At 52.1% G+C, this 22,870-nt stretch overlaps 1 protein-coding gene, 2 pseudogenes and 2 gene segments (V, D, J or C); all 5 read right to left on the bottom strand.

Annotated features, from left to right (window-relative positions):
* The window catches only part of LOC122203332 (immunoglobulin lambda-1 light chain-like), a 614,033-nt gene that overhangs the window by 19,213 nt on the left and 571,950 nt on the right, over nt 1-22,870 (bottom strand). The window lies entirely within an intron of this gene.
* On the bottom strand, nt 3,340-7,422 carry LOC122203956 (annotated as a pseudogene).
* Nucleotides 8,577-11,101, bottom strand: LOC122203347. The segment is given in 2 exon segments: nt 8,577-9,062; nt 11,026-11,101. Coding segments are annotated over 2 exon segments (381 nt in total).
* On the bottom strand, nt 13,466-15,783 carry LOC122203957 (annotated as a pseudogene).
* The window catches only part of LOC122203331, an 803,799-nt gene continuing 802,933 nt past the window's right edge, over nt 22,005-22,870 (bottom strand). Inside the window, 1 exon segment of the V gene segment in view lies at nt 22,005-22,490. Within this exon segment, the coding sequence occupies nt 22,171-22,490 (320 nt within the window).

Consider the following 22,870-nt stretch of genomic DNA (forward strand, 5'->3'; position numbering starts at 1 on the left):
CGGACTCTGATCCATGTATCTGCTCATGGACCACACCTCCCTTAGAGGACACTCTCCTGAGACCTGTTCTGATCTTGGTGTCCTTACTGTTCCTCTAGAGGTGGAAAGTCCCAGTACCCTTGGGCCCTTCTCTTCTGACAACCTGCCTCCTCTTTCACCCCCTTGTCCCACTTCCACCTCCATGTCCCCAAGTCCCGAGACCAATGCTCTGCTCTCTGTGCTTCAGGCAGCCCTCCAGCTGGGACGAGCCAAAGACAGAATACTATGCCTGAATGTCCCCAGTATCCTTCTCACACCCCGTGGCCCTGCTAGCAGTCCAAGCTCCCCACTTCTTTGCCTTCACCCCTCAATTTTCTTTGGACTCGCGGAACCCAATTTTAAGGATGGGCTATGTCTGTTCTGAAGGGTCTCCCTGTTCTGTGAAGTTTACTGGGGGTCTGTCCATCGTTAGATTTCTGAGGTCTTGGCAAGACCTGTCACCTTTTCCTACCTGGAGACCCTGGCCCAACGTATCTATCTGCTCAGGAGGCTTTCCTGCGGTGGTGAAGGCATTTACTTTGCTGCCTGAGTGTCCTGAGACTGTCCTGTTGCTGGCTTCCTGAGTGTCCCTATGGAGGTGGAAGGCCCAGAACCCACGGCCCCCTTCTCCTGTGATGTCCTTCCTTTCTTCCTGACCCCCTTGTCCCACTTCCTTCTCCATGTCTCCAAGTACCGAGACCAAGGCTGTCCTCAGTGTTCATCAGGCAGTTCTCTGCCTTGGATCCCCCAAGGATGGAAACCGGTGCCCGAGCCATCCGCAGAATCCTTCCCACACCTCACGGTCCCTCTGGCAGCAGGAACCCCTACTCATTTGCCCTTCACCCTCAATTCTCCTCGGACTCTTGGAGCCCAGAGACATTGAGTGGTGAGCTGACCATCCCTGAGTCCAGAGGAGAAGATTTCCTTGGGGAGAGAGCTGGAGTCACAGTGAGGCCTGAGTTCAGGTCTAGATTAGGAAGGGCTCACGGGGACGTCCCCTGTAGCCCTGAGCACTTCTGACAATATGGGGCCAGTGGAGGAGATAAGGGGCAGATAAAAGAGGCAAAACTTACAGACCCCACAGACCTTCAGCCTGAGCCCAGGTCACAGTAGAAAGCAGAAGAAAATCACCTGAAATTGTATACTGGAGCCAAAAGAGGAGGAAAGGGGAGACTCACCGAGGACGGTCAGATGGGTCCCTCCGCCGAACAAAGTACACTGTGACACAGCCTGGAACACAAACCTTCTGTCAGCCCCTCCACCCCTGACTCAGGCCCACCTGCAGCTGCTCGGGAGGCCCAAAGCCCAGCCTTCTTGTCACGGGTGCTGGTCAGGCAGATGGGTGGGTGATGGGGGTGATGCCTGGGGACCTGGAATCAGTTCCATGGAGGGTTCAGAATCCATCTATCCTCAGTCATGGGGAGGGGATGGAGAGATGCTCTTTAGGTATGGCATCAGAATTCAGCTAACACCATGCTTAGGAAGGTGCTGTGTGCTCTCCTCAGTCTGTGTCAGGATGTCATTGTAGAAGGGGTGGGCAGGGGTGTTTCAGCACAGAGGTGATGGAGCTGGGAGCCCTTTGCAGAGTTGGGACTCATGGGGAGGCTCCTGGATATGCCACTCCATCATCTGCAGGGGAAGCAGTGGAGGTTTGGGGTCAGGAATGGAAAGTGTTGGGAGGAGAATCATGTTTCCCCCAGCACTTAGATCTCTCTCTTAGCCCCGATGTCCCGAATCGCTGCCTTTGGCTGGTTCTTTAGGAAGGTAGCATGGTCACTGTTTAGTGCCTATCCTGAGCTGTGAGGGCAACTGTCATGGTATAGGGAGATGTGGGCTGAATATAAGCTGGATAGACGTGTTGGGCCCCTGGTGTGTGTGGATGCAGTCACTACATCCTACAATTTTGCCCTGAGTGGAAGTGTCGGAGTCTGTGCCTAGCCTTGAACTGACTGAGAATCACACATGGCCCACATGCAGGAGCATCACTAGCACAGGGTTCCCCCACCAAGCTGGAAACCATACTGTACCTCTGCACTGGACCTTCACATTGAGGAAGCTCTCTGACACCTATGGCCTTCTCCTGCATCCTTGCCTTGGGATGTCACCTGCAGAGCTCACAATAGGGGACACACAGGTCTGGCATCCTTCTTTCTTTGTCACATTGGCACACTGAGCTAGAACTCTGACTGGCTTCCTCGATCTGCTCTCGATGAGTGCGTAAACACCCTTCCAGCTTCTCATGAGGTTTCTTGTCTCACTCCAGCACAAATAGAATCCCTGGAGCCTTCTATTGCTGGTGGCTGGCTCTGGTAGGGATGACAGAGATGGAATTGTCTCTGTTCATGTCATATCCTGGCTCCCTGTGCAGCCCCTTCTACCCCAGCTCCTCCTGATCTTTCCATAGAGATGCCCACCATGGCAGTGTTGTCAATGGACCAGTGTCTCTGTGATCATCATGAGTGTGCATGTATGTTTCTGTTTGTTGGGACCTGTGTGTGTGCTTGTGTGTGTGTTATGATCAGATACTACACCGAACTCCTAAGTAGATGAGTCAGTTGAGAAACCTGTCAACAGCGCATTTCCAGAATCTGAGTCTTGATTTGTAACAGACACCCTAGGCAGGTTAATGAAAGACAAATGATGGGCTCATGGGTTGGCCTGGCCTCGGAGGGGTCCCAGAAAGCAAAGCTGGAGTCTGTTTCCCAGAGAACTTGGATGTAGTGTGAACCAAGAGACACTGGTGGGGTGAGATGCCAGCAGTGGGAGTGTGGGTGTGAGTGACCAGTGCCCAGGCAGGGGCTCCTATAGTGAGTGTGACAGGGAGTCTGTGGGAGGAGGACAGTCAGTGTTCCTGGGGAGGTAGGAGCAGGTGTTCTCATGAGAGAGGGAGGAGGCTCTAGGTTGTGACAGTGGGGAATGTCTACATGGGGTAGGAAACCAGGGAAAAGCTGGCAGTGAGTGGGGGTCTATAGGAAGAGGAGAGTGGGAATATTCAGAGGAGGGCTTCTTGTAGATGGTGAGGTGCCAGGTCCAGGGAGAAACTGAGGAATTATCCAAGAAATCCAGGGGATCTGGTATCAGTGAGGGAAGCTATGACTGGCAGTGGGCATGGTTAACACAAGAAGGAAAGCTAGAGACATTGTGGAGGATGGTCTCTTTAATTTCTGCTGTTTTGATCTCCTGTTCAGGAGTATTGTGTGACAATTCTGGCTGAGAGCAAAATAACCCCTCATGAAACATGAGGACGCCTTCACTGGGCTCTTTTCCCAAGGCCAAAAGAATCCTGTTTTCCCCCAAAGATGGTTGAGTTCTGGACTGAAATGTTAACCCAAATTACCAGACAGCCTGAATTCTGATTGAATAAAGAACATTTTATTGAGCATGATTGGGTGCTGGGAGGAGGGCTGGGATGATCCTGGTGCAAGGGGAATCCTTCCTGGAGGTCCTGTGGCTCTAAGCCCTTTGAGTGGGTAGGGGATGTCTTGACCTAAGAGCACTCCTCAGGGACCACATTCTTCTCCATGGTGCTCCCCTCGTGCGTGAACTGGCAGGTGAATCTGCTGTGAGATTTTTACTTGTCGGGCAACAACCTCAGGTAGCTGCTGGCTGCATACTTGTTGTTCTGTTTGGGGCGGTTGTTGGTCTCCACGCCCTGTGTGACGGGGGTGCCGTCTGCCTTCCAGGCCACCGTCAAGCAGCTGGGGTAGAAGTCACTGATGAGGCACGCCAGGGTGGCCTTGTTATTGCTGAGCTCCTCAGGGGAGGGTGGCAAGAGGGTAACTGAGGGCGAGGACTTGGGCTGACCTGTGGGGTGGGGGAGGGACAGGAGGTCAGAAGCTCAGCTTCCACGTTTGGGGTCACTTCACTTGATATCGGCCTTCATGTGGGTACAGGTACCTGAGCATTCAGTCAGGCCTCCATTTCCCCTTCTGTGTCCATGTGAATCCATGTTGTGGGGTGGTGGGGTGGGTTAAGGTGTTATTCAATCATCTCCCCACCTTTGCTGGGAACCTTTGAGGTGGATTCCTATCACCACCCATCCCGAGACTCTTCTGAGATCTTTCCTTCCACCCAGACATCTAACTCTCACTGTCCTGCTCTTGCCTTTTCTGACTTTTGACAGTGTCTGTCTCAGCTCTACTTTTGTCCTCTGAGCCAGTGCTATTACGTGAGCTCTCTGACCTCCTATTGGCTCATCCTGTGGACTATTCTATCTTGAGTCTTGTGTGAGGTCTTTGCCCTAAGAGGTCTGTTTTTACTCAGATGTGTCTCTCCAGGGCTGTCCCTGATGGGGTAGGATCCTTGCTGATCATACAGAGTGTGTCTGTGTGGCCTTGCATCACTCTCAATCCATAGCCTTTCTGCAGCCCCAGTCCCCATGTCCTGCAATATGGTCATTTCACTAGAGCTTTCATGCCATAGATTCTCCTGTGTTTGTTGCAGATGTGTGTCCTGCAGGGACTCAAGAGTCCACTCATGTCTCACATCTTCTCATTCCATGACTCTTTCTCCGGCATCTACTCCTACAAGCTCCATCCTGCCTGTGGCAAGTTTGTCTGAGTCCCCAGGCTAACTCTATATGGCCACTCCATAAGGCCTGGGGGGAGCTCCACCTGCACCACTGCTGACTCCGGACCCTGATCCCCAGGCTCTGCCCTGAACCTTGTCGTTTGTGTCCTTAGCCTTGGCTCTGAGGGTGCCTGACTCAGTAAATACTCCACATTGTCACCCCCTCAATGCTCCCTGTTCTCTCTTCCCTTTTTTATGGGTAACTTTAGTGAGTCCCAGAGACAAACGTTGTCCAAGGCCTTACAACAGTAGACAGAAAAGAGCACATGTGGGACCCAGGATGACCCGCCGGACACACAGATGAGTTTTTAGCTCATCCCGACCATCCTCTGCCTCTCAGTTGGTAGGGGAGGGGCTGTGTTGACCAGAGAAGCAAGCAGGACAGTGTAGAGGGAGGGAAGGAGATCAGGGTCCCAGGGACTGGGGTCCCAGACAAAAGAGTGACCAAGTTGAGAAAAGACACAGAAAGAAAAAAAAATAGCAGAAAATTTCCCAAAAATGTGGGAAAGCAGGGAAAGAGGGAGAAGATGAGACTCACCTAGGATGGTCACCCGGGTCCCTTTGCCAAAAAGAAAGCACTGTGATACATGCTAATACAAAAACCAATGCCTGGGAGTCCGTGCCCCACCCCCTAGACCCCCCACTTGCAGCTGTGATGGAGGAGGTTGGGGTACTGCTCCATGCTGGTGTCTTTTCAGTGGGGGGCCACAGGTCTTCCTCTTCTAGTGGATAACAGGGTCAGTGTCCCTATGTGTGCAGCCACAGGATCCTGGAATCAAGTCTTCCAAAGAAGTAGGTGTCTGAATGCTGTTCCAACCTATAACTCCTAGGAATTGGAATGAGTTTGTGGAGGGCCTCTCTGTCACTGCAAGGATCTATGGATCTGAAGAGGATATCGCTTCTCTATATGTTGAAACATCCTAATTTTTTGGTGAGACAATCAGGTGAGGGAGGGAGTTTAACCTTCATCCCAAACTTTTCTCTGCAGGTGATAGCAGGTTGGCCTGTGTGCATGGGCCACTGGAAACTTCCTATGCCCCCAACCATGATTCCATAGAGCTCAGCTTTATTTTGCGAGGGGATGTCCTAGTTTGGGACTGTCCCAAGTGAAGTCTGTCCTGTTCTTGTGGGACATGCCGGCCTATGTCCTGGTGACTTGGGGAACAGCCCTAGCCAAACCCCTATCTAGTGCCATGTTGGGGAAGGTTGGCTGTGTGACTGTTGCTCTGCTTGTTTCAAGGAGTCTTAAATTCCATCTGCCACAAAAAGGAACTAGCATCAGTGACCACTTTCAGGCCTGGAGTGGGTAGGCACTAGTGAAGTAGAATATGTTGTCCATCAGATAGCAGGAGCTATAGAGATAACCTGGGGTCCTGTGAGTGTACCCAGGAGCCACCTGAAGAGGCTCCGACTAGACTAATGTCCATAGATGCAGCTACATTTCCATATGTATAGTGGACAACCCAATGCATTCCACCAGCCTTTCTGGTCAATCCCAGTATGTACCAGGTCACCAAATAGAAATGAGTCAGCAGGGGAGGGTGGAGGGAGCAGGTCATCATCCTGTGAAGTAGGGAAGAGCAGGGAACAGTGCACATTTCTTCTTTTCCCTGCACATGAAAGGTACTCCCCACCTAGGTATGTGGCAGCCCTCCCAGGAGAAGGAGGACAGAAATGAAATATTGCCATGATGCACCCTTTCCATCTGATGGACAGAGCCATTGAACATCAAAGCAGCTAATCCTACCTAAAAAGGTCCACTCGATGTGGGTCCTTTGATGCAAAGTAGCCAACTGTCCAGGGAGGTGATTCTGACGTTGTACAAACTGGACCTCCTGAAGGATCTGATGCCAGAAGCCCTTTGCAGGATGAGGAAGCAGAGAGGATGGCTCAGATACAACTCTGGGAGGTTGTGGCTGCATCCCCACCATGGGACAGTCCCAGGACCAGCAGCTCACCCCCGAAGCCCCTTCCTTGCAAGGAAAAGTAGAGTGATTTGGGAGATTCTTACAGATCCAAGACACATGAAGACACATACCGCAATCACACTGTCAAATGTTATTCAATACTCAGAAAGAGAAAAGGAAGTCCCCCCAAATAATGATAGCAGCAACAATATAATTCCATGCATTCACTTGTGACAAGTTTGAGATCTTTGATGATAAGTATTTTGGTGGTTAAGGATTTATTCTCAGTGTCTACATCGGTTTGATCATGCTACTTTAGTTTCTGTTTAGGCCTTTATCTTCTGGTACACAGATGAAATCATTATTGAGAAAAAGATATGATATCTGGAATTTGTTTCCAAATATTGCATAACAGAACAATTATCTTGTTATTGCGTCAGCATCATCAAGGTATTGATAGATTGGGACCTAGTTGATGGGAACATGCAGGTATTCTTCTTCCTCTATCTCCCTTTTTTGTTGTTTTCATTTATCCTTAATTCACACTTCACAAGAAAATTACAAGAAGAGATGATAGTGTGGGGCAGTACCAGATGTGGGGTGATTTTGGCATTCTACAGCAGGGTCATGGATATGAGTTAGACCTAGGTGGCCTTCTCCCTCATTTGGGGCTCAGCATTCAGATCCATGAAATGTGGCCAGCAGTTGCTGTGGGATACTAGGACCCCCTAACATCCTTCTCCCTCTTAGGCTTCCCTAGGGCAGGGGTGGCTGGAATAAAACTCTAAGGGGTCCCTGTGCTCTCAGAACTCCTGGGCTTTGTAGGCTCTGTCCCTGGGCTGACCTGGCTCCCTTGCAGGTCTGGTGAAGGCAGCTCCTTGTCTGTGATGAGCTGGAGACATAAACAGAGGGCTGCTTGTGCCCGCATCTCTACGAGACTGACCTCTACTGCTTCAGTGACCTCAGAATGAGTATGTCTCTGATAGGAGTCCACAGGTGCATTCAGTATTCAACCACAGTGAGTGATGGAGGCTTGTGTATTGGCGGTTCAGTGGGCCCTGAGTACCTGGGGAAGGGGATCCTTACTTTGCTGTAGCCTTCAGGCCATACAACTCTGCCTGGGCTGGTCTGCACCAGCTGAACTATACTCCTGAATTCAAATTGGCTCCCTCTCTTTGGGATAATCATTGGCTGCCCATTATGTGCCCAAGAAGGTGTCCTTTGTCATTTACTCAGTTCTCCATGTCTCTACCACATACAGGGTCGTATCATCGCGTTCAGCTATAACCTAACCATAAAGTAACTCTCTCCTTGGTCTCAGTTCTGATGATGAGACTTCAGGATTGAGGTCCCAGCTCCTCTGTTTGGGTCCCTTTGAGCCTGACCTTGACCTAGGCCCAAAACCACATAGACTGGTTGTCCTTGTGCCTCATCCTGACCTCCAGTTCCCAGCACTAGTGTGGGTGAACACTGTTGTCTTGAAGAGTGTTCCAGGGCTTCCTGAGTTGGTTGGGAGAGTCAAGTCGGTTCGGGAAGGGATAGGCTACAAGATGTGAAACTGTTTCCCAGTAGGCCTTGTTAGCATCTTTACTCACCTAACATGAATTATGAGTTTGAGAAATGTACTTCTAAGATGCTTTCCATGGCTTCCTGCTAACGGGCCAACCATGGACCCCTCATTTGGTAGTCGCTATCCCCTCTGGGTCACCCTGTATGGAACCAGGAAGTTCACCTCTGTTCCTAAAGACCACTGTTTCTGCTCAAGGACCTCGTTCCTCCGTGTTGTTGCTTCTGCCCACTGCTGGCTCCTGGGCCCCTCTTGTTCCTCCCTGATACCCTCCGGGGACCCCTGGTCCTTCTCACTCAGTTTTTCTCCCTTTCCAGGTGGCAAGGACTGCATACTGGGGGGCTGGTGTGGCAGGACTATTTTCTACTCTGGGTCACACCCAGGGGGATACAGCATCAATGGGGTCCTTTTAGGGTTAGTTGGGCGGATGGCGGTCATACCATTACTGTCCCTTCTCTTAATTACTAAGCCGGTTAACTCAGACATAACCAGACAGAGAATTCACATCAAAAATGTTGGATGATAAACGATAAGTTCTTTATTGAGCACAAATAGAAACCGGGAGGGTGTGTGACCTTCCTGGTCTGAGCTGATCCAGGAGTTGGCTCTCAGGGGTACATGGTGAGCTGGGGAAGGCGTATCTAGGTGAGGAATGCCTCCATCCCTGACAGTCTCGGGGACCTAAGAACACTCTGCAGGGACCACATTCTTCTCCACGGTGCTCCCCTCGTGTGTGACCTGGCAGGTGAATCTGCTGCGAGATTTCCACTGGTCCGGTGACAGGCTCAGGTAGCTGCTGGCCGCATACTTGTTGTTGCTCTGTTTGGAGGGCTTGGTGGTTTCCACGCCCTGGGTGACGGGCGTGCCATCTGCCTTCCAGGCCACCGTCAAGCCGCTGGGGTAGAAGTCACTGATGAGGCACACCAGGGTGGCCTTGTTGGCGCTGAGCTCCTCAGAGGAGGGCGGGAAGAGCGTGACTGAGGGGGCCGACTTAGGCTGACCTGTGGGGTGAGGAGGAGTGTAAGTCAGAGATCAGGTGTCCATGGCTGAAGCTCGTACCTCAGTCCTGATATGAGGAACAGCTCTGTCATATCCATGGCTTGGGGCTCATGTGGCCCCAGCTGGCTGAGTTCAGGTCAGCCATGGGTAGGGTCACTCACCTTCTGTTGAAATGAATCTGACTGCCAGAATCTGACCCAATGTCTGGGTCCCTCATGGACTCAGACACTCTCCAGGTCACATATCCTCCCATCCACAGAGTCCTCCACTGGAGCTTGGTAGCACTGGTTGTCAGACCAGCGTTCCATTGTAAATCTGTGTGTCCTAGATGTTTGTGCCACTGCCATTATCCCCCAGGTTGCTTACCTGGTTCCCCAATAGCCAGTCTTCCTGGTTGCAGGGCTGTGTTCCCATTTGAAAAGTAGGTTTCCTGCCCCCAGAGCCCCTCACACCATCATTGCAGCCTTGCCCACCTCCCAACAGGGACCCCCCGCTGGCAATTCTGAGTGGGTAAGAAGTAGGAGTTCTTAAAGCTGGATTCCAGGGAGTCTTGTAGACGGAGAGTTTTCAGGTGAGGTGAGTTTTCAGTTTTGAGGTCAGGCCATGTCTGTTCTGAAGGGTCTCCCTATTCTGTGAGGTTTTCTGGTGGGTCTGTCTAAACACTTACTGTTTCTGGAAGCCTGGCAGTCACTGCCCCTGTCACCTCTCCCTATCAGGGGACTCTGACCCCATGTATCTGCTCACAGAGCTCTCTTGCTGTGGCATGCTGTGAAGGGATGTACCCCTGCTGGCTGAGCGTCCTGACGGGACACTTTCCTGAGACTTGTCCTGATCTTGGTGTCCTTACTGTTCCTCTAGAGGTGGAAGGTCCCTGAACCCTGGGGCCATTCTCTTCTGACGACCTCCCTCCCCCAGACCCCCTTGTCCCATTTCCACCTCCATGTCTCCAAGTCCCCAGACCAATGCTCTGCTCGCTGTGCTTCAGGCAGCCCTCCAGCTGGGACGAGCTGAAGACAGAATGCTATGCCTGAGCCGTCCCCAGAATCCTTCCCACACCCCACAGCCCTGCTTGCAGCCTGAGTGCCCCACTTCCTTGCCTTCACCCCTCTCTTCTCCTCAGACTCTTAGAACCCAGCTTTAATGATGAGCTATGTCTATTTTGAAGGGTCTCCCTGTTCTGTGAAGTTTACTGGGGGTCTGTCTGTCTTCAGATTGCTGAGTGCCTGGCAAGCCCTGTCCCTGTCACCTGTCCGTATCTCAAGATCCTGACTCCACATATCTATCTGCTCAGGAGGCTTTCCTGTGGTGGTGAAGGTATTTACATTTGTTGCCTGAGTCTCCTGACATCTGTCCTATTGCTAGTGTCCTGAGTGTCCCTGTCGAGGTAGAAGGTCCCAGCACCCAGGGCCCCTTTCTGCTCTGATGTCATCCCTTCCTCCTTGGCCCCCTTGTCCCCCTTCCTCTTCTATGTCCAAGTTTTCAGACCAAGGCTCTCCTCACTGTGCTTCAGGCACTCCTCTGCCTGGGACCTCCCGAGGATGGAACCAGTGCCTGAGCCGTCCCCAGAAACTTCCCATACCCCACGGTCCCTCTGGCAGCATGAACACCCATTCACTTGCCCTTTACTCCTCATTCTCCTCAGGCTCTTTGAGCCCAGAAACTCTGAGTGGGGAGCCCACCATCCCTGAGTCCAGAGGAGAAGGTTCCCATGGGGAGAAAGCTGGAGCCATAGTGAGGCATGAGTTCAGGTCTAGATCAGGAGTGGTTAATGGGGATGGTCCCCTATAGCCCTGACCACACATCGACAAGATGGGACCAGTGGAGGCGATGAGGGGTAGACAAAAGAGGCAAAACTTACAGACCCCACAGACCTTCAGCCTAAGCCCAGGTCACAATAGAAAGCAGAGAAAAATAGCCTGAAATTATACACTGCATCCAAAAGAGGAGGGAGAAGGGGAGACTCACCGAGGACGGTCAGATGGGTCCCTCCGCCGAAAATAGGACACTGTGATACAGCCTTGAACATAAACCCTCTGTCAGCCCCTCCACGGCTGACCCAGGCCCACCTGCAGCTGCACGGGAGACCCAAAGCCCTGCCTCCTTGTCACGGGTGTTGGTCAGGCAGATGGGTGGGTGATGGGGGTGCCCCCTGGGGACCTGGAATTTCAGTTCCATGGAGGGTTCAGATTCTCTCCATCCTCAGTTATGGGGAGGGGTTGGAGAGACCCCTCTAGATATGGTATTGGAATTCCCAGCTAATGCCATCCTTAGGAAGGTGCTGTGTTCTCTCAGTCTGTGTCAGGATGTCATTGTGGAAGGGGTGAGCAGGCTACTTCAGCACAGAGGTGATGGAGCTGGGAGTGCTTTGCAGAGTTGGGACTCGTGGGGATGGTCCTGGATATGCCATCACATCCTCAGCACAGGAAACCATGGAGGATTGGAGTCAGGAATGGGAAGTGTTGGGAGGAGACTCATGTTTCCCTCAGCACTTAGATCCTTCTGTAGGGTCCTGAGCTCCCGAATTCCTGCCTTTGGTTTGTTCTTCCGATGGTACAGTGGATGGTTACTGCTTAGTCCCTGTCCTGAGTGCCATGAGGGCAGCTGTCACGCTGTAGGGGTTTGTGGGCTGAATGTAAGCTGGATAGACGTGGTGGCCCCTGGTGTGTGGGCTACAGTCACTACGTCCTACAACTTTGCCCTGAGCTGAAGTGTTGAGGTGTGTGTCTGACCCTTGAACTGACTGAGAATCACAAATGCCCCACATACAGGAGCATCACTAGTACTGGCTGGTCCCCATGAAGCAAGACACATACTGTACCTCTGCCTTACACCTTCACGTTCTGAGGAGGGACACTGACAACCAGTGCCTCACCTGAATCATGGCCTGGGACGTCACCTGCAGAGCTCACACAGGTCTGGTATCCTTCTTTCTGTGACAAATTGGCATACTGAGCCAGAACTCTGGCCGTCTTCCTTGATCTGCTCTTGATTAGTGTGTAAACACCTTGCCAACAGCTCATGAGGTTGCTTGTCTTGCTCCAGCCTAGATAAGAATCCCCGGGGCCTTCTATTGCTACTGGCTGACTCTGGTAGGGACGACAGAGATGGAGCTGTCTTTGTTCATGTCCCATTCTGGCTCCCTGTGCAACACCTTCTACCCCAGCTCCTCCTGATCTTTCCTGTGTGTGTGGTTGTGTGTGTGTTATGATCAGTTCCCACACTGAGTTTATGGGGTTTCTCCCTTGCCTCTGTCTCTTCAGTTTGTGTAGTTCATAATAAACATTTAAAACAACGAATGGAAGAGTTTGTCTAGGGGTGGCAGTGGTTCTGGGTAGGTTAAATGGGGGAGGATGTCATTCTCCCCAGCAGGACCATTGGAATGAGGGAAGCCTGAGTGGCCCCCCTTTGTTCCTTGGGGTCTTAGCTTTCCCAACTGTGGAATGGGTTCATGTAGATGCTGATCCCAAAGTTTCTGTCATCTCATAGGTAGATTTGGGGACTGTTCACTGCTTAAAAACTCCTGGGGGCCCCTGTCCTCTGACCCACTCTTGCCCCAGAGCACGCTGTCCTTGGAGGCTCTGTTCCTGGGCATTCCTGCCCCCCAACAAGTCTGGTGAAGGCAGCTCCCGGACCCTGATGAGCTGAAGGCTCAGACAGGGTATCTGTCCAACCTAGGACTGGAGAACTGGCAGAGTGAGTGTGGCCTGCACCTCTGAGAGGCTGACATGAGTGCCTCAGGCCCTGTAGTGAGTGTGTCCATGACACAAAGCTACAGGTGCACTCTGTACACAGCCATGGTGTTGCAGGCTGGAGGAATCCTCAGGGCCTGGTGTCCGGGGTTGCTGAAAACTCTGGGAAGCTTGGCCTTGCCATGGGCCTCTGGCTGGTCTGACCTCCCTTAACTCTACTCCTGAATTTGAAATGACTCTGTCTTTTGGACAATCAGTGGCAGCCCTTTGTGTGGCTGAGATGGTGCCCTTTCCTATTCACCCTGTTGTTCCGTGACCCCCACACAGGTTATGAAGTCTGATATCATCTGCTCCATCCATAACCCAAACATAACTAATGTGTCTGGTGTCCAGACTTTCATGACTGAGGTCTCAGGCAGTGCGAGGGTGACGCTAAGCCTCACTGACCACACACAAATCTGAACAGACCCATTGTCCCCAGGACCCTCCTTGTTTCTGCCTGATCCCCACTGGGACTCCAGTCTGTCTCACTGGGCCCATCTCCATTCCCATGGGGACAAGGACTGCAACCGTTGAGTTGGGACCATTTGTTCTTCAGGCCATGGCTGACAAGCACACAGGGAAAGTGGGTAAATAGGTTCTCACTTGACAAGTCTATCCCTAATTACTGAGGCTTACCCAGAGTTACGCGGAACAGTGAATGCACACCAGATATGTCAGTGATATGTGCTAAGGTCTTTATTGAGCACAAGTAGAAATAGGGAGGGCGTGTGACCTGCCTGGTCTGAGCTGATCCAGGGGTTGGTTCTCACGGCTACACAGTGGGCTGGGGAAGGGGTGTCTGGTGAGGAAGGCCCCCATCCCGGAAGCCTTGGGAACCTAAGAGCACTCTGCAGGGACCACACTCTTCTCCACGCTGGTCCCCTCGTGCGTGACCTGGCAGGTGAATCTGCTGCGAGATTTCCACTGGTTCGGTGACAGGCTCAGGTAGCTGCTGGCCGCGTACTTGTTGTTGCTCTGTTTGGAGGGCTTGGTGGTCTCCACGCCCTGGGTGACGGGGGTGCCGTCTGCCTTCCAGGCCACCGTCAAGCCGCTGGGGTAGAAGTCACTGATGAGGCACACCAGGGTGGCCTTGTTGGCACTGAGCTCCTCATTGGAGGGTGGAAAGAGGGTAACTGAGGGCCGGACTTGGGCTGACCTGTGGGGCAAGGGAGAGGTAACAAGTCAGAGTTCACATGCTTATTCAGTCAGCTCCTATCTCTGTCCTGAAGTGGGATACAGCTCTGTCATATCTAAAGCTTGGTCCTCAGTTGCCCCTTGCTCCCTGTGGTCTGGTCAGCGGTGGGTAAGGTCACTCACCTTCTGTTGGAGAGAAACTGAGTGTCCATCTGTTGGGAGATCTGAGCCCAACTGTGGCTTTCGTCCCTCTTCAGGTTCAACTGTACTCATCACTTTCCTAATTGCCTCTAGGCTCCCGTGTTACTGACTTTTATCTTGCTTGACACCTAATCTTTCCCTGTGGAACCTGTCTGTCCTGTGGCATGTCCTGCCAGGTCCATCTCCAAGGGGTGCTCATGCAGGTATCTGTCTGTCCTGGTGTTAAGCTCTCATCCCCTTCCGGGAGGGGGTTTCTTGGCCACATTCCCACTGATCCCTCATTGCAGCCCCTGCCCACCTCCTGACAAAGACCCTCTAAGGTTGCCTGAGGGGGAGAGAGTGTCTGCCCTTGGGCCGGAATCTAGCCTAGCAGGTGGAGGCTTTCTGGAAGAGGTGAATCTGCTGTTCTGAGGCTGGAGCTGGGGCTTCTCTGAGGGGTCACTTTGCATGTGAAGTTATCTTGGGGCGTCTGCTGTGCTAGCATCACAGTGTGCCTGTCACTGGCAGCCATCCTTGTCTCCTGTCCCTGAGGAGTCACCAGCCCCAGTATCTGCTCAGGGGTCTCTCCTCCAACGTTAATATGGGTGGGACAAGCTTTGGGGCCTGAGTGTCCTGAGCCCTGTCCCGCGTGAGGAGGTCCTGTGTGTCCTGGAGAAGGATGAGGGACCCAGCACTCTGAGGCCACCTTGTCCTAGGAAATCCTCCTTCTGTTCTCGTTTCCCTTGCCTTGGGTTCCCTTTTATTCCACGGCCAACCAAGAGTTCCTCCCAAAACCTCTCAGTAGCTCCCACCTAGAACCCGGAGAGCATAGAACCCAAGTGTGATTGATACACACTTGGACAGATGAGCTATGCAAGCATCCTTTACTGGTCCTATGGCCCTTGTGCCCCAGCCCAGGTTCCCCAGTCCTGTGTTCCTTCAGTCCCTCATTTCCCCACATCTGGGGGATGACAGACCCCAAGGAAGCTGATTGTGTCAGAGTCCAGAGGAGAAGCCCCCTGAGAGTGCTCTGGGTCACAGTGAGGGGGAACAGGAAGGGGTCCTTGGGACTGACCTGAGCTTCCCCGGCCAGGAGTCTGACAAGAGAGAACAAGCTAAAGTGGTGAGGGACAGCCCCAAACTGTGAAGGTCCCAGACCTTAGAGAGTTTCAGACCCCAAGCACAGTCATCACAGAAAGAAGAGAAAAATTCCCCCAATTTTCACTCTGGTTGCCAAAGAGAGAGAAAGGGGGAGACTCACCGAGGACGGTCACCTTGGTCCCTCCGCCGAAAACATAACACAGTGATACAGCTTTGAACACAAACCCTCTGTCAGCCCTGACACCCTTCCCCCTTCCCCAGGCCCACCTGCAGCTGCTTGGGAGGCTCAGAGTCCAGCCTCCTCTTTGTGGGGGTTGGGCTGGCCCATGGGAGCTTGAGACGGGGCACCCCCTCCCCAATGCACCTTCCCTTCCTCATGGGGTGAGCTTCCCCCCCAGCCCCCACCATGGAGGGGTAGGAGGGAATGCCTGAGTGACATATCATAACTCAGGTAGCTCCTGGCAGGAGCTCTGTGTATGGCTCAGCTTGCTTGGGGAATGCTACCTGGGAGATCGGACAGCACAGTTTCCAACACAGACATCATGGGGCCTGTGCCTTCTGCAGAGCTGAGGCCCATGGAGGGTTCTGGATGCCACCACATGTCCTAGACACATGCCCAACATGGCCACATGTGCAATGGCAGGCGTGTGTGTGTGTGTCCTGGTGTGTGCACGCAAGTGTATTGTGTGTGTGTGCATGTCTATTCTGTCTGTGTGACTAGGGGCCTAGACCTGCCCTTCTGAGCTAGCTCTGCTAGCTAGCAGTGGAGTCTTCCTGGTTCTCAAGGCCCATTCCCAACTTCCCAGAAAATGACTGTGCGCACAGATGGATCCATGACACAATGCAGAATGGGATCTTGACACGGATTCATGGCCCCAATGAATACGCATGGACATTTTAACTTTAGTGGTATTTTGTGCATAACTCCAAGGTGTCTCTGTCTCCCAGGGGCCTTGAATACAACTGGGTCCTCCGTGACACATGTGGAAGGAGAGGCCCCCAGTGGGAGTGTGGGAGATACTGACCAGGGTCTAGAGACTGAGTTTCCTGTAATAAGTGCAGCAGGGCAGGTCTGGGGAAGGGAACAGTGCAGTGTTCCCAGGGATCCAGGGACACGGGGCCCCTGTGGAAGGAAGGATTCTCTAGGATGTGATGATGGGAAGTTTCCAAATGTGTAGGAAACCACAAAAGGCATGGCCTTGCGTGGGGGCCTTCAAGGAAGGGAGACATCCCAGTGAGTTGGGCTGGTCCCAGTGAATAAGGTCCCAGGACCGGAGTGGAGACTGGAAACGAACCAAGAGGCCATGGGAATCAAGGGCTATGATCCTGAAAATGGTTGGGGTGGAAATGGCCTACAGAAGTCTATCAAGATCCACAGGTGTGGACCTTGGTACTCTGGGTCTTGCTGCTTCCGTTGCGAGTACAGAATATTGTGTGTGCAAATTTGGGTGAGTGGGAATCTGTTCCACAAAGAAATATGGGGCTGCTCTGGTGGCTCTTCCCCATAAAGCCAGTGAACCTGTGTTCACTCCAAGGATGGTTGAGTTCAGGGCACAAAATGTTAAACACAAATGACCAGATAGTGCGATTTCTGATTGAATAAAGGACATTTTATTGAGCATTGATTGGATGAAGGGAGAAGGGCTGGAATCATCCTGGTGCAAGGGGAATCCTTCCTGTAGGTCCAATGGCTGCACACACCCTTGGGTTGGTGAGGGTCTTGGGGACCTAAGAGCACTCTGCAGGGACCACATTCTTCTCCATAGTGCTCCCCTGGTACGTGACCTGGCAGGTGAAGCTGCTGAGAGATTTCCACTTGTCAGGTGACAGGCTTATGTAGCTGCTGGCCCTTACCTGTTGTTGCCCTGTTTGGAGGGCTTGGTGGTTTCCATGCCCTGGTAACAGGGGTGCCGTCTGCCTTCTAGGCCACCGTCAAGCTGCTGGGGTAGAAGTTATTCATTAGGTGGTCTTGTTGTCGCTGAGCTCCTCAAGGGAGGGTGGGATGAGGGTAACTGAGGGTGAGGACTTGGGCTGACCTGTGGGGTAGGGGAGGGACAGGAGGTCAGAAGCTCAGCTTCCACGTTTGGGGTCACTTCACTTGACATCGGCCTTCATGTGGGTACAGGTACCTGAACATTCAGTCAGGCACCCAGTTCTCACTCTGCGTCCATGTGAATCCATGTCGGGGTGGGTGGGTGGGTTAAGGTGTTATTCAATCATCTCCCCACCTTTGCTGGGGACCTTTGAGGTGGATTCCTATCACCACCCATCCTGAGACTCTTCTGAGATCTTTCCTTCCACGCAGACATCTAACTCTCACTGTCCTGCTCCTGCCTCTCCTCTGACTTTTGACAGTGTCTGTCTCAGCTCTACTTTCGTCCTCTGTGACCGTGCTATTACGTGAGCTCTCTGACCTCCTATTGGCTCATCCTGTGGACCATTCTGTCTTGAGTCTTGTGTGAGGTCTTTGCCCTAAGGGTCTGTTTTTACCCAGATGTGTCTCTCCTGGGCTGTCCCTGATGGGGTAGGATCCTTGCTGATCATACAGAGTGTGTCTGCGTGGCCTTGCATCACTCTCAATCCATAGCCTTTCTGCAGCCCCAGTCCCCGTGTCCAGCAAATCGGTCATTTCACTAGAGCTTTCATGCCATAGGTTCTCCTGTGTTTGTTGCAGATGTGTGTCCTGCAGGGACTCAAGAGTCCACTCGTGTCTCACATCTTCTCATTCCATGACCCTTTCTCCGGCATTTACTCCTACAAGCTCCATCCTGCCTGTGGCAAGTTTGTCTGAGTCCCCAGGCCAACTCTATATGGCCACTCCATAAGGCCTGGGGGGAGCTCCACCTGCACCACTGCTGACTCCGGACCCTGATCCCCAGGCTCTGCCCTGAACCTTGTCGTTTGTGTCCTCAGCCTTGGCTCTGAGGCTGCCTGACCCAGTAAATACTCCACATTGTCACCCCCTCAATGCTCCCTGTTCTCTCTTCCCTTTTTTATGGGTACCCTTAGTGAGTCCCAGAGACAAACGTTGTCCAGGGCCTTACAACAGTAGACAGAAAAGAGCACATGTGGGACCCAGGATGACCCGGCGGACACACAGATGAGTTTTTAGCTCATCCCGACCATCCTCTGCCTCTCAGTTGGTAGGGGAGGGGCTGTGTTGACCAGAGAAGCAAGCAGTACAGTGTAGAGGGAGGGAAGGAGATCAGGGTCCCAGGGACTGGGGTCCCAGACGAAAGAGTGACCAAGTTGAGAAAAGACACAGAAAGAAAAAAAAATAGCAGAAAATTTCCCAAAAATGTGGGAAAGCACGGAAAGAGGGAGAAGATGAGACTCACCTAGGATGGTCACCCGGGTCCCTTTGCCAAAAAGAAAGCACTGTGATACATGCTAATACAAAAACCAATGCCTGGGAGTCCGTGCCCCACCCCCTAGACCCCCCACTTGCAGCTGTGATGGAGGAGGTTGGGGCACTGCTCCATGCTGGTGTCTTTTCAGTGGGGGGCCACAGGTCTTCCTCTTCTAGTGGATAACAGGGTCAGTGTCCCTATGTGTGCAGCCACAGGATCCTGGAATCAAGTCTTCCAAAGAAGTAGGTGTCTGAATGCTGTTCCAACCTGTAACTCCTAGGAATTGGAATGAGTTTGTGGAGGGCCTCTCTGTCACTGCAAGGATCTATGGATCTGAAGAGGATATCGCTTCTCTATATGTTGAAACATCCTAATTTTTTGGTGAGACAATCAGGTGAGGGAGGGAGTTTAACCTTCATCCCAAACTTTTCTCTGCAGGTGATAGCAGGTTGGCCTGTGTGCATGGGCCACTGGAAACTTCCTATGCCCCCAACCATGATTCCATAGAGCTCAGCTTTATTTTGCGAGGGGATGTCCTAGTTTGGGACTGTCCCAAGTGAAGTCTGTCCTGTTCTTGTGGGACATGCCGGCCTATGTCCTGGTGACTTGGGGAACAGCCCTAGCCAAACCCCTATCTAGTGCCATGTTGGGGAAGGTTGGCTGTGTGACTGTTGCTCTGCTTGTTTCAAGGAGTCTTAAATTCCATCTGCCACAAAAAGGAACTAGCATCAGTGACCACTTTCAGGCCTGGAGTGGGTAGGCACTAGTGAAGTAGAATATGTTGTCCATCAGATAGCAGGAGCTATAGAGATAACCTGGGGTCCTGTGAGTGTACCCAGGAGCCACCTGAAGAGGCTCCGACTAGACTAATGTCCATAGATGCAGCTACATTTCCATATGTGTAGTGGACAACCCAATGCATTCCACCAGCCTTTCTGGTCAATCCCAGTATGTACCAGGTCACCAAATAGAAATGAGTCAGCAGGGGAGGGTGGAGGGAGCAGGTCATCATCCTGTGAAGTAGGGAAGAGCAGGGAACAGTGCACATTTCTTCTTTTCCCTGCACATGAAAGGTACTCCCCACCTAGGTATGTGGCAGCCCTCCCAGGAGAAGGAGGACAGAAATGAAATATTGCCATGATGCACCCTTTCCATCTGATGGACAGAGCCATTGAACATCAAAGCAGCTAATCCTACCTAAAAAGGTCCACTCGATGTGGGTCCTTTGATGCAAAGTAGCCAACTGTCCAGGGAGGTGATTCTGACGTTGTACAAACTGGACCTCCTGAAGGATCTGATGCCAGAAGCCCTTTGCAGGATGAGGAAGCAGAGAGGATGGCTCAGATACAACTCTGGGAGGTTGTGGCTGCATCCCCACCATGGGACAGTCCCAGGACCAGCAGCTCACCCCCGAAGCCCCTTCCTTGCAAGGAAAAGTAGAGTGATTTGGGAGATTCTTACAGATCCAAGACACATGAAGACACATACCGCAATCACACTGTCAAATGTTATTCAATACTCAGAAAGAGAAAAGGAAGTCCCCCCAAATAATGATAGCAGCAACAATATAATTCCATGCATTCACTTGTGACAAGTTTGAGATCTTTGATGATAAGTATTTTGGTGGTTAAGGATTTATTCTCAGTGTCTACATCGGTTTGATCATGCTACTTTAGTTTCTGTTTAGGCCTTTATCTTCTGGTATACAGATGAAATCATTATTGAGAAAAAGATATGATATCTGGAATTTGTTTCCAAATATTGCAATAACAGAACAATTATCTTGTTATTGTGTCAGCATCATCAAGGTATTGATAGATTGGGACCTAGTTGATGGGAACATGCAGGTATTCTTCTTCCTCTATCTCCCTTTTTTGGTGTTTTCATTTATCTTTAATGCACACTTCACAAGAAAATTACAAGAAGAGATGATAGTGTGGGGCAGTACCAGATGTGGGGTGATTTTGGCATTCTACAGCAGGGTCATGGATATGAGTTAGACTAGGTGGCCTTCTCCCTCATTTGGGGCTCAGCATTCAGATCCATGAAATGTGGCCAGCAGTTGCTGTGGGATACTAGGACCCCCTAATATCCTTCTCCCTCTTAGGCTTCCCTAGGGCAGGGGTGGCTGGGATAACACTCTAAGGGGTCCCTGTGCTCTCAGAACTCCTGGGCGTTGTAGGCTCTGTCCCTGGGCTGACCTGGCTCCCTTGCAGGTCTGGTGAAGGCAGCTCCTTGTCTGTGATGAGCTGGAGACATAAACAGAGGGCTGCTTGTGCCTGCATCTCTACGAGACTGACCTCTACTGCTTCAGTGACCTCAGAATGAGTATATCTCTGATAGAAGTCCACAGGTGCATTCAGTATTCAGCCACAGTGAGTGATGGAGGCTTGTGTATTGGCGGTTCAGTGGGCCCTGAGTACCTGGGGAAGGGGATCCTTACTTTGCTGTAGCCTTCAGGCCATACAACTCTGCCTGGGCTGGTCTGCACCAGCTGAACTATACTCCTGAATTCAAATTGGCTCCCTCTCTTTGGGATAATCATTGGCTGCCCATTATGTGCCCAAGAAGGTGTCCTTTGTCATTTACTCAGTTCTCCATGTCTCTACCACATACAGGGTCGTATCATCGCGTTCATCTATAACCTAACCATAAAGTAACTCTCTCCTTGGTCTCAGTTCTGATGATGAGACTTCAGGATTGAGGTCCCAGCTCCTCTGTTCGGGTCCCTTTGAGCCTGACCTTGACCTAGACCCCAAACCACATAGACTGGTTGTCCTTGTGCCTCATCCTGACCTCCAGTTCCCAGCACTAGTGTGGGTGAACACTGCTGTCTTGAAGAGTGTTCCAGGGCTTCCTGAGTTGGTTGGGAGAGTCAAGTCGGTTCGGGAAGGGATAGGCTACAAGATGTGAAACTGTTTCCCAGTAGGCCTTGTTAGCATCTTTACTCACCTAACATGAATTATGAGTTTGAGAAATGTACTTCTAAGATGCTTTCCATGGCTTCCTGCTAACGGGCCAACCATGGACCCCCTCGTTTGTTAGTCATTCTCCCCTCTGGGTCACTTGTATGGAACTGGGAAGTTCACTTCTGTTCCTAAAGACCATTGTTTCTGCTCAAGGACCTCGTTCCTCCTTACTGTTGCTTCTGCCCACTGCTGGCTCCTGGGACTCTCCTTGTTTCTCCCTGATACCCTGCAGGCCCTCCCTGGTCCTTCTCACTCAGTTTCTCCCTTTCCAGGTGGCAAGGACTGCATCCCGGGCGCTGGTACTACAGGATTATTTCCTACTCTGGGTCGTACCCAGGGGGATAGAGCATCAATGGGGTGCTTTTAGGGTTAGTTGGGTGGATGGCGGTTAGATAGAATCTCATACCATTACTGTCCCTTCTCTTAATTACTAAGCCTTTAACCCAGACATAACAGACAGAGAATTCACATCAGAAATGTTGAATGATAAATGATAAGTTCTTTATTGAGCACAAATAGAAACCGGGAGGGTGTGTGACCTTCCCGGTCTGAGCTGATCCAGGAGTTGGCTCTCAGGGGTACATGGTGAGCTGGGGAAGGTGTATCTGGGTGAGGAAGGCCTCCATCCCTGACAGTCTCGGGGACCTAAGAACACTCTGCGGGGACCACACTCTTCTCCACAGTGCTCCCCTCGTGCGTGACCTGGCAGGTGAATCTGCTGCGAGATTTCCACTGGTTCGGTGACAGGCTCAGGTAGCTGCTGGCCGCGTACTTGTTGTTGCTCTGTTTGGAGGGCTTGGTGGTCTCCACGCCCTGGGTGACGGGAGTGCCGTCTGCCTTCCAGGCCACCGTCAAGCCGCTGGGGTAGAAGTCACTGATGAGGCACACCAGGGTGGCCTTGTTGGCGCTGAGCTCCTCATTGGAGGGTGGGAAGAGTGTGACCGAGGGGGCCGACTTGGGCTGACCTGTGGGGCAGGGGAGAGGCAGTAAGTCAGAGATCAGGTGTCCATGGCTGAAGCTCCTACCTCAGTCCTGATGTGGGGAACAGCTCTGTCATGTCCATGGCTTGGGTCTCAAGGGCTCCAGCTGGCTGAGTTCAGGTCAGCCATGGGTAGGGTCACTCACCTTCTGTTGGAATGAATCTGACTGCCACCTTCAGTAGTGTGTGGGTCCCTCCATGGCCTCAGACTCTCTCCCGGTCACATGTCCTCCTAATCCACACAGTCCTCCCCCTGGGACTTGGTGGCACTGGCTCTGAGACCTGCTTTCCCTTGTGATTCTGTCTGTCATGGACGTTGGCATCACTGCCATATCCGCCAGGTCCCTTACCTGGTTACCCTGTGTC

Source organism: Panthera leo, chromosome D3 (genome assembly GCF_018350215.1).
Source record: "Panthera leo isolate Ple1 chromosome D3, P.leo_Ple1_pat1.1, whole genome shotgun sequence".
NCBI classification, from domain to species: domain Eukaryota; kingdom Metazoa; phylum Chordata; class Mammalia; order Carnivora; family Felidae; genus Panthera; species Panthera leo.